Genomic DNA, 16,721 nt, shown 5'->3' on the forward strand with positions numbered 1-16,721 from the left:
GGGTTTCTTAGGTTTAGTTCTCTATAAATATTGCTTGTAATTTAGTTTGAGAAACAAGTTAGTCACAATGTAGCATCTTAGGGTTTTGTAGCCGTTTCAGCATTCTCGTTCGTTTAATAATATTCTTATTATTTTGTTAGTCTTGTTCGTTGCGCACTCTGATATTCAACTTTCATTGGGTGTCCCCGATGGTGGGCCAGCCAAGCCGGTTCCATCCCTGCTGCTGACGCCAGCATCTGCTGGTTGGGTGGGATTGTTTTGGGCTTCAAAACTAATCAGTCCACTCTCTGATTTTACTCCATTAGGCGCAACAGACCTCTTGTCAAACTTGATGGGGACCATTGCTTGGCTATCTGCCATAGTTGCAGCACGTTGTGGTTTGGGATTTTCAAAGGAAGGTCTAGTCTCTTGTTTCGAGACTTGGGTGTGGGTGTTTAACAGAAGTCTCTTGCTTCGAGACTTTTGGTACAATTCCAAGTGGCTGTTAAGCAACCAGCGAGAAGAAATCAAGTCGTCAGTGAGCAAGATTAGGATTTAGAGAAAGAGACAGGCCGAAACCTGCTCTGATGTCAAGATAAAATTAAACTATGAGATTTTGGGATTAATCGTTCATTCTATTCTTCTCCATCAAGGAGGCAATATATATCAAACATATATTCTGATACAAGGAACATTAAAGGAATCCCAACTAAATTAGGAAACACAATTATATTCCTAATCACAAACATTCTCCGAATTAATAGGGTTGACTCACGCCAACATCTTATACGTACCGTCCGATAACAGTGTTAAGAAGAACATGTAAAGTTTGAGTTTGATTAGTCATGAAACTGCTAGCTTAAGACCATCCGATAACAATGGTAAGAACATAAACCAGCAGCAGTGATATGGGGTACAGAATGTATGCTAGAATGCTTGTCCAAAATGGGAACTTTCTGCTGAAGCTTGCAGAAAGACCAACCGCTATCGAAATAATTAAAACAACTAAAACTTCAGCAGCGACACCCCATGATAAATTGCGTAGGTAAACAAGAGCCAAAAATATGATCAACCCCACAATATTGTTCATGAATGCCGCGTTGTAAATCTGCAGAGAACAGTTCAAATGTCAGATGAAATTGATCATATGGAGTTGCAGTGCTGTGTTTATGGAAAGTATTAGGGACGGACTTTTGGAGTATAAATCAGGGAGAAATAAGTGTTTGACATCATTAGACGCTTAAGTGTGTGAAGTAGTTAAAACAATATATTTGAGTTTATGAAACAGACCTCAGAAAGTGTTAAAGAGATGGCATTCTCCGTCTTTTCTTTGGCAGACAATACAGACATTAGTGCCAGTCTGTAATTTGTAGCCAAGGGTATCACAACATACGAGGCCATGAAAGAAGGGATGCTTGCAGCGGTGGAAAACTCTTGGAGACTTACCATGAGGGGCATTGAAAGAAAAACTGTTATGGCAGTTCCTAGAATAATTAGAAAAGCAGCCTTCAGGAGATTCATCCATGATGTATCAGCACCCCTAGTCTTCTTTTTCTTAACGATCAGCGGTATCTGCTGATCTTCCATAGATGTCTCATTCTGCAAGTGCAGTTTAATGACCCGGATGAAACTCTTGTTTTTCTAAGCATTCAAATATAGTCCTATCAGGCAAATGCGGGCGTAAGAGCAGGTGTGCTCATCCCTTATGCAGGTAATTTCAAGTCCCTCTTCCCGATGTTTACATTAGTTAAAGTAAAATATTGCTTGTGTAAAAAAAAAAAATACTTACAGTCCTACCGGGGCTGAATTTATACCTTGGCAGGGGTCTTATCTGGATTAATCCATTTTGAGATTCCATTCACAAACTCCGTCTCAGTTATTTGAGCGTCGCCAGAGAGATCAAATTGCTTCATCACTTCTTCTGCATAATCATCATCATCCAGACCTATTTCTTCTATTTGTATTCCTAGGATCAATGCTTTAAGTTCATCTGCTGATATGTATGTGTTATGATTCTTGTCTACTCTATGGAACAGCCTGCAAATAAATTAAGAAAACGACTAAATGATGAGATCATGGCATTTCAGCGATTCAGGCGGAGTGAACTAAAAACAGAAACCGGGTACTTACTCTTTTATACTGGATTCATTAGCATTTCCGTCTACCGTCAGAAGACTCGGCAGTATCTTCCGTATGTATTTAAGCATCAAATATTCAAGCCTTCTGCTCTGAATCCATGGTTGAAAGAACTGCATAATTGTTTTCTATCAGTTAAGAAGTTCACGGATGCAACATTTCAAACTTTTGTACTTTGTTCATCGTTGCTTAAACTATCAAAAGTCTTTCTCGGATTCTTATTATTTCAGTATGTTAATTATTTCATCTTTCATACACAATAAGTCAAATTTTACTATCATCTAAGTATCGCTGAGGCAGATTTTATATTCTTGAAGTTGTGTTACCTGGTAGATGATGTAAGTGGCAAGGATTGCAGATGCAATCAGTAGAGAAATTAAGATCACAACTCGAACTGCTGTGGTTGAAGTCAAGATTTTTGCCAGTTGAAGAAAGAGATATGGGATCGACGAGAGCATCATGATTCTTGCAGTATCTCGGGTTTCGACATCAGTTCTTACACCAGAACCTGCACAACCATGTTTACTTACACATTAAGTTATCATATTTTAGACCTCTCTCTCTCAGTGAGTGTTGATTAGTATTTGTGGAGATCAGAGAAGAAGAAGTAAACTAGTTAAACTGAAGGGGTTCTTGTTTTCTGAATTTGATGAAGTTTGAGAATCCGAGAGGTCGGAGCTACCGAAGGCAACAACAGAACCCCATATTAGGGTAAGAATCATGATTGTTGATCCTGCAAGCATGCTCATGTTCATTTTTGCCATTTCCTCCGCAGTTTCTGTAGTTGCTGTAATTCCAGTTACTGAGGAACAAAATGTGAATTGTCGTCATGAATTTACAAGACATAATACATGTCAAATGTATTACTTTGATTTAAAAGTTAAAACCAAAACTTCTGAACTTTTCTCCAAATAGTCAAGCAATTATACAAGTCAAAATCATTTAAAACTAAGGAAAACTAATGAAAATGACTTGAAAACTTTGAATTTTAATCAAAATAACAAAAATGTGTTGTAAATGAATAGTACCAGAAGTGACTTTTTAAAGTAAAAATGTATTTTTCGTTAAAAGTAAATAGTAGCGGGAGTGTTTAGCTAAAACTCTCTTTAAACTATGCAAGTGGCTTTTTACCACAGTGGTAAAAATGAGTTAAGCTCTTGCATGACGGTGTGAGTTCGAATTCAATCGATGGCTAATCAATATCTAATCTAACAAAATATACCATATGATATAAAAAAATCATTTAAACTATGAATCTCTAATCTAATCTAATCTAATCTAATCTAATACTCATTCACACTCTCAACAAGCTCGTCATGTTAAATATATAGAGGTGAGCAACTGAGCCACAAAATTAAACACGTGAGTTGTTGAGATCAACGATTCAACACATGAGTATAGTCTATTCTGATACCATATGTATATATATAGAGGTGAGCAACCGAGCCACAAAATAGAGACCCAAGATAATTAAACTTTTATGTAAAACTTTAATTCCTCGAAGTTAGATTCCTCCCAATATACAAGATTATGGTATGTTAAATTGTAATCTTGTCTTGGTCCAAGACAATTAATCTGACCCATACACAAAGAAAGATCCATGCACATGCTAGAGAGTTCTAGCAAAGTTCAAGTTGGTGGAATGCATGCATAAATATCTAAGGCTTTTTGTAGAAAGCTCTAGAATCTTGTAAAAATGTGTGGTTGTTAAGCATTAGCTAGAAAATTCTAGCAATGCCAAAAAGTTGGCAAACCTTGCCTATCAATAGGTGAGGTGCTAAGCAATGTGATGTAATAACTAAGAGAGCAAGTAGTGAGAAGTGAGAGTGCCAAGTGAAAAGTGAGAAGAAGCAACAAAGCTTCTAAGAGTGTTTGAGTGTTTCCTCTTTACTAAGTTTGTGAGTGAATAAAAATCTTGTGTAACACTTTGAGTATTCTTTCTTTCTCTTGCCTATCAATTTCACTGCATTACATTCTTCTTTGTGAGATAAACATCTCCAAAGTAGTGAAGTCTTTTTAAGCCCTAACAAAGTGGTACCAGAGTTATGGCTAGCAACGCTATGTCAGCCTTCCAAGTTCCAGTACTCGACAACAACAACTTCGATAATTGGAGTATCGAAATAAAGGCCCTTTTGGGATCACATGATGTCTAGGAAGTCATGGAGAAAGGCTACACAGAGCTAGAAGATGAAGCTACTCTAACCCAAGCCCAGAAGGATAGTTTGACAAATTAAAGAAAGAGAGACAAGAAGGCTCTCTACCTTATCTACCAAGCATTAGATGACAATGGTTTTCAGAAGGTCTCGAGTGCAACCTCCGCCAAGCAAGCATGAGAGAAGCTTCAAACCTCTTACAAAGGAGCCGAACAAGTGAAAAAGATTCGTCTTTAAGTATTAAGAGGTGAGTTCGAATCTCTACAAATGAAAGGGTCTAAATCAATCTTTGATTATTTCTAAAGAGTCTTAGCTGTTTCCAATCAATTAAAAAGAAACGGAGAAAATTTAGAAGATGTTAGAATTACGGAGAAGATACTACGCTCATTGGACCCCAAATTTGAGCACATTGTCGTGACAATTGAAGAAACAAAAAACTTGGAAGAAATTAATATAGAGCAATTAATGGGTTCGCTACAAGCATATGAAGAGAAACATAAGAAGAGGCAAGGGAATGATGAGCAGCTCATCAAGACGCATGTTCAGCCAAAGAAGAAAGAAGAAAGCTTCGACAACAAGAGAAGCTAATACGAAAAAAGTCGTGGTCGAGGTCGCAGACGTGGGCGTGGACATGGACGTGGTTGGAACTTCAACAACTATAGTAACTACAAAAGAGGAGAAAGCTCAACAAAAGGTCGTGGAAGAGGATGCTCAAACTTGAGGTATGAAAAATCTCAAGTTCAATGCTATAATTGTCAAAAGTTCGGGCATTATGCTTGGGAATGTTGAGCTCCAAACAGCAAACCTGATGAAAATGTCAACTATGTGAAAGAAGAGAAAGAAGAGAATGGCATTGTGCAACTAATATGCAAGAACAATAATCGAGACCAAGACTATACATGGTACCTTAACACAGGTGCCAGCAACCACATGTGCGGAAGAAGAAACATGTTTGTAGAGCTCAATGAATCAGTTAGTGGTAACGTTTCTTTTGGAGACGAATCCAAAATACCCGTCAAAGGAAAAGGTAACATCCTAATTCCCCTGAAAAATGGCGGTCACCAATTAATTTCAAATGTCTACTACGTGCCCAATATGAAAAGCAACAAATTGAGTTTAGGTCAACTCTTAGAAAAAGGTTATGATATTCACATGAAAAATTATAGCATTTTTCTTAGAGATGATAAAGGAAGATTAATTGCCAATGTGAAAATGTCAAAGAATAGGATGTTTCCTATGAAAATTCAAAACGATGTTGCAAAGTGTCTCAAGACATGTTACAAAGACATATCATGGCTTTGGCATCTTCGTTTTGGGCATCTTAACTTTGGGGGATTGAAGTTATTATCTAAGAAGGAGATGGTGAGAAGCTTACCATGCATCAGTCACCCTGATCAAGTTTGCGAATGGTGTTTACTTGGGAAACAGTTCAGGAAAAGCTTTCCAAATGAGTCGATCACAAGAGCCCAAAAGCCACTTGAGCTTATTCACACCGATGTGTGCGGTCTAATAAAACCAAGCTCTGTCGGTAAAAATAATTATTTCCTTCTCTTTATTGATGATTTTTCAAGGAAAACTTGGGTATATTTCTTGAAGCAGAAATCAGAGGCCTTTGGAGCATTCAAGAAGTTCAAAGCCACTATAGAAAAAGAAAGTGGTTGCAAGATCAAAGCCATGAGATTTGATCGAGGAAGAGAATCCACTTCAAAGGAATTTCAAGAATTATGTGAAGCTAATGGAATTCGTCGACCTTTGATGGTTCCAAGATCCCCTCAACAAAATGGTATGGCGGAAAGAAAAAATCGAACCATCCTCAACATGGCTCGAAACATGCTCAAAAGTAAAATATTGCCTAAGAAGTTGTGGGCAAAAGCTGTAGCATGTGTTGTCTACCTATCTAATTGGTCTCCAACAAGAATTGTGTGGGGAAAAACTCCACAAAAAGCATGGAGCGGAAGAAAGCCAGGTATATCTCATCTAAGAGTTTTTGGAAGCATAGCCCATGTACATGTACCAGACGAGAGGAAAACCAAACTCGACGACAAAGGTGAGAAGTTTATCTTCATCAAATATGATTCAAATTCAAAAGGCTATAAGTTGTATAATCCGAACAATGGGAAGACGATGATCAGTCGAGACGTGACGTTCAATAAAGAAAGAGAATGGGATTTTGGCTCGCATGTAGGTGATCTTCACTTATTTCCTCAAATTGAAGAAGATAATGAACAAAGGATAATGGAGCAAGCAAGAGAGGTTCAACAAGATTCCACTACTTCACCTGCTTCACCAATATCAACTAATCATGGCAATTCACCAACATCAGCATCGTCAAGTGGGAGTCTAAATGAAAAAGAAGTACCACGCACAAGAAGTATATGAGATCTCTATGAGGTAGCTGAAAGACTTGATAATCTTACACTTTTCTATTTCTTTGCTGATTGTGAACCAGTCGACTTCCAAGAAACAATGCAAGATGCTAAGTGGAGGAAAGCAATGAATGAAGAAATCGAAGCAATCCAAAAAAATGATATATGGGAACTCGTTATTCTTTCGAAATGACACAAAGCCATCGAAGTCAAGTGGGTGTACAAGACAAAGAAAAATGTCAACGGAGAGGTCGAAAGATACAAGGCGAGACTAGTGGTGAAATGCTATAGTCAAAGATCTAGAATCGACTATGATGAGGTATTTACACCTGTAGCTCGGTTGGAAACTATACAATTACTAATTTCTTTGGCAGCTCAAAACAAATGGATGTGAAGTCCGCTTTCCTAAATGGAGTCCTTGAAGAAGAAGTCTACATTCAGCAACCGTTAGGCTAAGAAATCTGTTGATGCACAAAACCGGAGGGGTCTTGGAACAACGTAAATCCGACCGTGAATCTGCAAGAAATGTAAATAACATAAGATGTATCGTGGTTCACCCCAATGTTTGGGCTACGTTCACACTGATTATATTTCTCTAACTATATGTATGGATTACAAGAGTGATGGGGAGTCCCCTAGAGAAAGGGAGAGTTTGAGAGGGCTCTCTGTTTTATGAGCATGAAAGCTTGAGAGAGATGAGCTTTGTGAGGGTGAGAGGGTTTCCCCTAATTGTGAGGGTAAGAAGTCCCTTTTATAGAATAAGGGCTCCTCACTTATTACATATTTGCCCATTCCTTTATTACATAATTACATTTGAGTCCCCCGAGTATTTATACGAGGTTTAAATACGAAGGCCCTAAGTATGATACAAATAGTAGTCCCCAAGGCTTCAGTCAAGAGAGTCTTTTGGCTGGAGACTTGAAATTCAGTTTATGTGTGGGCCGAAGTAACTAGATGTTGTCTTGAATTGATACTCGATATGAGGCGGTGCTCAATCTGAAATAATGCTCAACTAGAAGTAGCACATGTTGCGAGGCTGCTCTGCTTGTGGCTTATGTTGCCTTGGTTGGCTTGGTTTGTAGCGTAAAAGGTGAAGGAGTCCCTTTTATAGAATAAGGGTTTGCTCCTCAATACATAAATGATGGGCTAGAGTTGATGCTCGCGGCGAGACGGTTGCCCAGCTGGTGGCGATGCTCTCTAATGATGGTGAGGGAGTCTCTTTTATAGAATAAGGATTCCCTCCTTAATACATAAGTGATGAGCTAGGAGTGATGCTCGCGGCGAGGCGGTTACTCAGCAGTCGGCGATGCTCTCTAATGATGGTGAGGGAGTCCCTTTTATAGAATAAGGGCTCGCTCCTCAATACATAAGTGATGGGTGCTCTTTAATGAAAATGAGGGAGTCCCTTTTATAGAATAAGGGATCACTCATCAATACATAAATAATGGGCTAAGTCCCCCAAGTATTTTTCATGAGGCCCAGTTGTGCAAGCCCAATATATGGTACATAATGTAGTCCCCCAAGTCTTCAGTCAATAGGATTTGTTGGTTGGAGACTTCAAATTGAATCCTTGTATGGGCCAAAGTGGCGGTTGTTCGGAGGTGGTATTTGTATACCCTGCACTGAAGCTTTGTAGGAAAAGCTTTGAAAGTTGAAGCTTTGAAGCTAGAGCTCTGTAAATGAAGCTTTTGAAGCTAGAGCTTTTGTAAATGAAGCTCTTGAAGCTAAAGCTCTGTAAATGAAGCTTTTGAAGCTAGAGCTCTGTAAATGAAGCTTTCGAAGTTTGAGCTTTTGTAAATGAAGTTTTTGAAGCTAGAGCTCTGTAAATGAAGCTTTTAAAGCTGATTGACATGAGTGATGCTCATGAATGTTTATGTTGATTGACATGAGTGATGCTCATGGATGTTGACATGAGTGATGATCATGAATATTGACATGAGTGATGCTCATGAATGTTGACATGAATGATGGTCATGAATGTTTATGTATGATTTGACATGAGTGATGCTCATGTATACTTTTGGAGTACTGGACGTACTTTTGATCACCTAGTTAGTGATAATAGCAGCAGAGTGCCGAATAAATTTGGAGTACTAGACGTACTTTTGATCACCTGGTTGGTTATAATAGAGGGTCTGACTCTTTTGGGCATATAGACCTTTGCCCTCCACACAACATTCCAGCCCATTATTTTGGGCTTGCCTTTTTTTTAATTTTTTTTATTATTATTAGTCACATGCCCACTATCCCAGAATAGCCCCACGAAGGAAAATATAATATATATATATATATATATATATATATATATATATATATATATTATTCATCACCTAATGATATATATTTAACCCAAGTATATGTGCAATATTTATTCATGGCCTAGAATATTGTGACTGCCATTAAACTATGTCGCTTATACAACATGTGATTTACCACACGACTGAATAAATTATTATTTATTTATAGGAGGCACATAGTACAATATTTTGCCTTGACAAACTTTGTCAATTTGATTTATTCATTATACGTTCATACTTATACTGTCATTTATTGTCAGAAATTATTGAGCAACTAGATCCACTGATCAACATTGTTGCTGATTTATAGACTGATGAGCCACATGCTCATAGTGATCTCTTGTTTGACTAGACACTCACTTGCTCGGACATTCGCTTGTTGGGACACCTATGTGCCTGGACCCAACTCGATGACCCTACAGATAGCCCCAACTCGATGACCCTACGTATGGCCCCCACTCAAATACCAGACTTACGGACCCGATCCGCAGATCCAACACATAGACCCAATATGAGAACCTGACAAGCGGATTCGAGTCATGTCGAGAATTAACTCATACTGAGTGCATGTCGACATAAAGTAGATACTTGTAATGAGGAATACCACGAGCCGAGCCGCCTCGCAGCGAGTATAGCCTCTAGCCGAGCCGCCTCACAACGAACATCGCCTCTAGCCTAGCAAACGCCTCACCGCGAGCATAGCCTTTAGCCGAGCAACTTCGCAACGAGCATTGCCTCCAGCCGAGCAGTCTCTTAACGTATGATACCTCTAGCCGAGTATTGCTTTATGTTGAGCATTGCCTTGGGTTGAGTACTGGTTCAAGAGATCTAGCCATTTTGGCCCATACATGGATTGGATTTGAAGTCTCCAGCCAAAAGACTCTCTTGACTGAAAACTTGGGGGACTACTGTTAGTACCACACATATTGGGCCTCAAACCTTGACACATTGGGCTTCAATATTTGGGCCTCATTACCCAGCCCATAATTATGTAAAATGAGGAGCCCCTTATTCTATAAAAGGGGACTCATCCCCCCTCACAAATTGGTCTCAATGAACCCAACAGAGGGCAATACCCTCACAAACACAATAACACTCTCTTCCTCAGAGGGACTCCCCTTAAGCTTGTAATCCATACATACAGTTACAGAGAAATACAATCAACATCAGTGTGGACGTAGCCCAAACATTGGGGTGAACCACGATACATCTTGTGTTATTTACATTTCTTGCAGATTCACGGTCGGATTTATGTTGTTCCAAGACCTCCGATTTTGTGCATCAACAAAATCAAAGGGTATGAGGACAAAGTTCTGAAGCTAAAGAAAGCCCTCTATGGGTTAAAACAAGCACCACGAGCATGAAATAGTCGCATTGACAAGTACTTCCAAGAGAACAACTTCACCAAGTGCCCTCATGAACATGCTCTTTACGTCAAAGTCAAAGATAGAGATATTTTGATTGTGTGCTTATATGTGGATGATCTAATCTTCACTGGAAGTAATTTAAGCATATTTGAAGAGTTCAAGAGAGTGATGACCAAAGAATTCGAGATGACCGACATCGAAGAAAGCTACACAAATGAGATACTGAAAAAAGTTTAAAATGGACGACTGCAAGCCCATAAGCACGCTAGTGGAGTGCGGAGTCAAACTCACCAAGCATGACAAAGGAGAAAGCGTAGATCCAATATTTTTCAAAAGTCTAGTTAGAAGCTTGCACCACTTGACTTGCACAAGACTAGATATTCTTTATGTCGTCGGATTAGTCAGTCACTACATGGAGAATCCCACAACTACACACATGAAGACCGCCAAAAGAATTCTTCGATACCTTAAAGGTACTATTAACTTTGGCTTGTTATATTCAAGTTCTAGTAACTATAAATTTGTAGGATATAGCGACAGTGATTGGGCAGGAGATTCCGACGATAGAAAAAGCACTACTGAATTTGTGTTCTTCATGTGAGACACTGCATTCACATGAATGTCGAAGAAGCAACCGATTGTCACTTTTTCTACCTACAAAGCTGAATACGTAGCTGCTACCTCATGTGTCTGTCATGCAATCTGGTTAAGAAACTTGCTGAAAGAATTAAGCATGCCACAAGAAGAACCAACAGAGATCTATGTCGACAACAAGTTTGCAATAGCTCTAGCAAAGAATCCAGTATTCCATGATAGGAGCAAACACATAGATACATGTTATCATTACATAAGAGAGTGTATTGCAAAAAAGGATGTGCAAGTGGAATACGTGAAGTCTCAAGACCAAATTGCGGACATATTCACTAAACCACTCAAACAAGAAGACTTTATCAGACTGAGGAACTCAATCGGTGTCACAAGACAAGATTAATGGGGGATGTTGAATTGTAATCTTGTCTTGGCCCAAGACAATTGATCCGACCCATACACAAAGAAAGATCCATGCACATTCTAGAGAGTTCTAGCAAAGTTCAAGTTGGTGGAATGCATGCATAAATATCTAAGGTTTTTTGTAGAAAGCTCTAGAATCTTGTAAAAATGTGTGGTTGTTAAGCATTAGCTACAAAGTTCTAGCAATGCCAAAGTTGGCAAACCTTGCCTATAAATAGGTGAGGTGCTAAGCTATGTGATGTAACAACTAAGAGAGCAAGTAGTGAGAAGTGAGAGTAGGGGTGGGTTCAAAAAACCGAAAACCAAAAAAAACCGAAAACCAAACCGAACCGAAGCCGAAAAAAATCGAACCGAAACTGCCAAACCGAACCGAACCGAATCTGGTTGGTTCGATTTCGGTTTTTGAGGTCCGGAAACCGAACCGGACCAAACCGAACCGAAAAAAAAATCATATATAAATTTTAAAAAAACATGTTGGCGCCGGGGTTTGAACCCCTTCCCTACAGCTTGGGATTAGTTGCTGCCAGCCAACTTGACTGTAGGCTTTGAGTTGTTATAATTGTACCAGTACAATATTTATAGGTTTCTTGTATTTAATGCTTTATAAAATTTCTTAACTTTACAAACCCTAGCCGTCTCACACTATGTCTCACTTCCCATTTCAGATTTCAAACACTCCCCTCCGCTGCTTCCTCTCTCTGCCTTTGCTTCCTCATCCTCTCTCTCTCTCTCTCTCTCTCTCTCTCTCTCTCTCTCTCCTTCCTCTCTTCCTCCAAATCACTCTCTCTCCAGTCTTCTCATGTCCTCCTCGCGGATTCTTTCTTCCAAACCATGATTTTCCCTCGCCCCTTTCGAATCAGAACGCCCTCTAAATTGGAAGATTCGAATCCGGGTTTTCCGATCTCTCACAGGTAATTTTCGAATCAAAACTAATATGATTTATAATTTTATATTGTGATTTACTGAATTAAAATGGGTTTTTCTTTTCATTATTTGTTGGGATTTTGCATGTTATAATCTTTGCAGATTTGTTGGGTTTTTATATTGTAATTTTTGTATTCATTTATATTGTGATTTACTGAATTAAAATGGGTTTTTCTTTTAATTATTAGTTGGGATTTTGCATGTTATAATCTTTGCAGATTTGTTGGGATTTTATATTGTAATTTTCGTATTCATTTGCAAATTTGTTCCAGTTCGTATTCATTTGCAGATTTGTTCCAGTGCAGATTTGCAGATTTGTTCCAGTTCATATTCATTTGCACCAACACCCAATAAGTTTCTGCATCTTCAGTGCTTGCAATCAATTGTTGCAGATTTTTTCCAATTTAAAAAAAAAAATCATGGAAAAAACCGAACCGGACTGAAACTGAACCGAAAAAAATCAAAACCGAAAAAAACCGAACCGAAAAAAAACCGAAAAAAATTAAACCGAACTGAACCGAACCAAAATTTCGGTTCAGTTTCGGTTTTGACTAAAAACCGAACCGTTTCAAACCGAACCCAGCCCTAAGTGAGAGTGCCAAGTGAGAAGTGAGAGGAAGCAATAAAGCTTCTAAGAGTGTTTGAATGTTTCATCTTGTACTAAGTTTGTGAGTGAATAAAAGTCTTGTGTAATACTTTGAGTATACTTTCTTTCTCTTGCCTATCAATTCAGCTGCACTACATTCTTCTTTGTGAGATAAACATCTCAAAAGTAGTGAAGTATTTTTAAGCCCCAACATGGCCATCACAGTTTAGGTACTTTTTTTTTTTAGGAAAATTCATGGAAATGGCTTGAAAACTTTGAGTTTTAATGATAAAAACAAAATAAAGGGTAAAGTGAATAATATCAGGATTGACTTTTTAGTTTAAAAATGTGATTTTTTGTTAAATTGAACAGTATCGGGAGCTTTTCGTTAAAGTTCCATTTTTTCGTAAATTTTCAAAATTCTCTCTTATTTTACCTGCTCTGATATTTTTATTTTGGGTAAAAGATTGTTTACTACCCTCATGTTTTGTAGTTTTCAACATTTAGTACATCAAGTTTTTTTCGTCTCAGATTCATACCTAAAGTGTAAATTTTGGGATAGTCTCATACATCCGTTAGTCAAACTGTTAAATCTACCGTTAATTGTGACGTGGCGCCATGATTGGGCGCCACGTGTCATCCACGTTTTTTTTTTCTTCTTTCTTCTTCTTCCTTCTTCTGCAACTTCTTTTTTTCTTCCCCCTTCTCCTTCTTCCTTCCTCCTTCTTCCTTCCCCTTCTTCCTTCCTCCTTCTTTCCCCTTCTTCTCCTTCTTCCTTCTTCTTCCTTCTCCTTCTCTTTCTTCTTCTTCTTCCTCCGAATCTGGGGAATTTTTTTTTTTCTTCCTCCTTCTTCCTCTTTCTTCTTCTTCTTCTTCCTCCAATTGCAACTTTTTTTTTTCTTCCTCCTTCTCCTTCTTCCTTCCTCCTTCTTCCTTCCCCTTCTTCTCCTTCTTCCTCCTTCTTCCTTCTTCTTCTTCCTCCGAATCTGGGGAAGATAAAGGTTTTTTTTTTCTTTTCTTCCTCCTTCTTCTCCTTCTTCCTTCCTCCTTCTTCCTTCCCCTTCTTCTTCTTCTTCCTTCTTCTTCCTCCGAATCTGGGGAAGATGATGGTTTTTTTTTCTTTTCTTTTTCTTCTTTCTTCTTTCTTCTTCTTCCTCCTCCTTCCTCCTTCTTCTTCCTTCTTCTTCTTCCTCCGACTGCAACTTTTTTTTTTCTTCCTTCTTCTTCCTCCTTCTTCCTTTCTCCTTCCTTCCCCTTCTTCTCCTTCTTCCTTCTTCCTTCTTCTTCATCTTCCTCAAAAAAAAAACCTTCATCTTCCCCAAATTTGAGGAGAAGAAGAAGAAGAAGGAAGAAGAAGGAAGAAGGAGAAGAAGGGGAAGGAAGGAGGAAGAAAAAAAAAAAAAAGGTTGCAGTCGGAGGAAGAAGAAGAAGAAGAAGAAGAAGAAGAAGAAAGAAGAAGAAGGAGGAAAAAGAAGAAAGAAGAAGAAGAAAAAAAAACAAAAAAAAAACTTCCCCAGATTCGGAGGAAGAAGAAGAAGAAGGAGAAGGAGAAGGAAGAAGAAGGAAGAAGGAGAAGAAGAAGGAGAAGGAGAAGGAAGAAAGAGGAAGAAGGAGAAGAAGGAGAAGAAGGGGAAGGAAAAAGGGGGAAAAAATTGCAGAAGAAAAGAAAAAAAAAACGTGGATGGCACGTGGCGTCCAGTCATGGCGCCACGTCACAATTAACGGCAAATTTAACAATTTGACTAACGGATATATGAGACTGTCCCAAAATTTACACTTTAGGTATGAATCTGAGATGAAAAAAACTTGATGTACTAAATGTTGAAAATCACAAAACATGAGGGTAGTAAACAGTCTTTTACCCTTTTATTTTTGTTGACATGGTAACATGGTCGGGGATTCGCAGAGTTGTTACCTTTTGAATTCATTGTATATACCGGATGAAATAAAAAAGAGAGAATAGACTGTAAATATATTATTGTTTTAAATAACTATTCTTTCCCTTATTGTATTCAGAACAAATATTAAGCTAAGAAAAATGAACCAAGCTGGCAATTGACTAATAAAATAGTCTCCAACTTCTTGATGGATGAATATGCATGAAGGAGGATTAACATTGACCATCCACCCCTTAGAGAATTTAATCATACTACTAACTCAAGACTCAATCTTTGATGACTTGCATTTTTTATAATTAGTGCAATTCCGCTGATTAATAACAGTTAATGTCAGTGAGAAATACTCAGACTATTCAAGGTTTTTCTTATTCTTCAAAATGGTACTTTAATTGTCTATTTCTGTGAAATGAAGAACAATATAGAGGAGAGGAAGACGATCGATGAACTAATAACAAACAATACAAGCTGAGGTTTGAGAAGAAATTAAGGATCTTACCAAGAACCACTCCAACTTGTGGAATCAAGCCAAGCAGGTGGAAAGCACTAGCACCAAAGATACCAGTCCCAAACAATTCAAAGAAGATTTCAGATCCTCTTGAAATGTAATGATCTGCGAGGGAGAGCAAGACCTCGTAGACGATTATCAGAAAAAGAAGCCCCCAAACTGAAGTTGCACAAGGCAAGAAGCCATAAATTGGTTCACAAGTCACAGAATCTGCTTTAAGATTCAGTGCTTCGACGATCGAAGATTGGCTTGTTTCGTCGTTTATTCCATCGGATATAAGACCGGAGTCTCTAACAATCCGGCTGCTTCCTAAATGGACTAGTTGGAGGACCAGAAAAATGATGAACAGAGCTGGTCTTGACATATCCAGAGACACACAGCTTTGTAATGAAAAATTATTACAAATGAGAAGGAAAATTGGTGCTTGATTAGGTTTAAATGGAGATCAATACCATGCAAGTTGTGACATCAGACAAAAATAGGTAAAAAATCAAGCAAGTTGTTTGACATCAGCAAATCCCTCTTTTCCTTCGTCTAGATTTTCAACAATAAGAACGAAGGATAATGTCGCGGGTTTGCAGAAAAAGCTGCCTGCTACCTAATTGGATTTTTTAAATAATTTAACCAAACATATTCCTATACACTTGCCCCACAATGCCATCAACCATTGCATAGTTTTGGATATAAGTAATGAAGCTCTTTAAATATAAATGCACACATTAATGAATAAATTGAATAGTGTATCGAATTATATGATCTAAGTTAGGTCAGTTGGTCATGACAATGTATTTCTTGCACTTAAATATTAAATTTTCCTTCTAATAAATTAGAGTAGTTTAAAATATGTATTGTCTTATGACTCTTATCATTTAAAATAACCACAATGTAGAAACAAATTAATAACTCTTAATGTAAAAATATTAATGTATTAATAAAATAAATCCATATGAAGATTCACTAGTGAGCTATAGTATTGGCCAGTATCCTAATTGTCTGCAGAATCTACTAAGATTTTTCAATGCCAACTTGTAATTTAAAAAAATGGTTAAATATCCAAACGTGGGCTGCAGTCTACAGACTGAATGGTAGACGGGGGTTGATTTTAAAGAAAGTTGAAGTTCCACAAAAAAACTAATTAGTTATAAGGGGAGTAGCTTAACTTTTTATAAGCTCATGCAAGGTCTCTCCTCTCATCAATGTGAAACTCATTCTCGACACGCCTTGTGGTGAATTTTCAAGCCTAACATGTAGACAACATAACAGGATGACGTAGAGCGTGTGTGACCATTTGGCTTCACACATGGGACAACCTGCTCTAATACCATAAAGAAAGTTGAAGTTTCACCATAAAATCAATTGACTATATGAGGAGTAGTCCAACATTTTATAAGCTCAAGCAAGGTTCCTCCTCCTATTAACGTGAGACTAATTCTCAATAGATTTTGGTGAAGCAGTAGCTTGCTTTCTAGTTTTTTTTTTCCTTCATCAGTATGAGGATC

General features: G+C 38.0%; 2 protein-coding genes across 3 annotated transcripts in view; both read right to left on the reverse strand.

Annotated features, from left to right (window-relative positions):
* Positions 1-16,721, reverse strand: part of LOC126585743 (E3 ubiquitin-protein ligase At1g63170-like) — a 37,104-nt gene that overhangs the window by 6,703 nt on the left and 13,680 nt on the right. The gene's annotated exons all lie outside the window — the stretch shown is intronic.
* On the reverse strand, positions 800-15,601 carry LOC126585742 (sodium/calcium exchanger NCL2-like). Of its 2 annotated transcripts, none has more exons than XM_050250243.1 (7): positions 15,214-15,601; positions 2,798-2,917; positions 2,442-2,623; positions 2,110-2,228; positions 1,794-2,016; positions 1,270-1,578; positions 800-1,087 (listed from the first exon to the last, which is right to left on the reverse strand). In XM_050250243.1, exons 1-7 carry the CDS (start codon positions 15,584-15,586, stop codon positions 839-841), a joined length of 1,575 nt encoding a protein of 524 aa, XP_050106200.1. In that variant the 5' UTR covers positions 15,587-15,601; the 3' UTR covers positions 800-838. The 2 variants fall into 2 exon arrangements, with proteins under 2 accessions (XP_050106200.1, XP_050106199.1); XM_050250242.1 differs by having other exon boundaries at positions 2,729-2,917.

Source organism: Malus sylvestris, chromosome 10 (genome assembly GCF_916048215.2).
Source record: "Malus sylvestris chromosome 10, drMalSylv7.2, whole genome shotgun sequence".
NCBI classification, from domain to species: Eukaryota; Viridiplantae; Streptophyta; class Magnoliopsida; order Rosales; family Rosaceae; genus Malus; species Malus sylvestris.

Coding starts and splice junctions, on each gene's coding strand:
- LOC126585742 (XM_050250242.1), bottom strand. CDS start 15,586: ATGTCAAGACCAGCTCTGTTCATCATTTTTCTGGTCCTCCAACTAGTC. Junction 2,918..15,213: donor ACAAGTTGGAGTGGTTCTTG/GTAAGATCCTTA, acceptor TTTGTTCCTCAG/TAACTGGAATTACAGCAACT. Junction 1,088..1,269: donor TCTCTTTAACACTTTCTGAG/GTCTGTTTCATA, acceptor TGTTCTCTGCAG/ATTTACAACGCGGCATTCAT.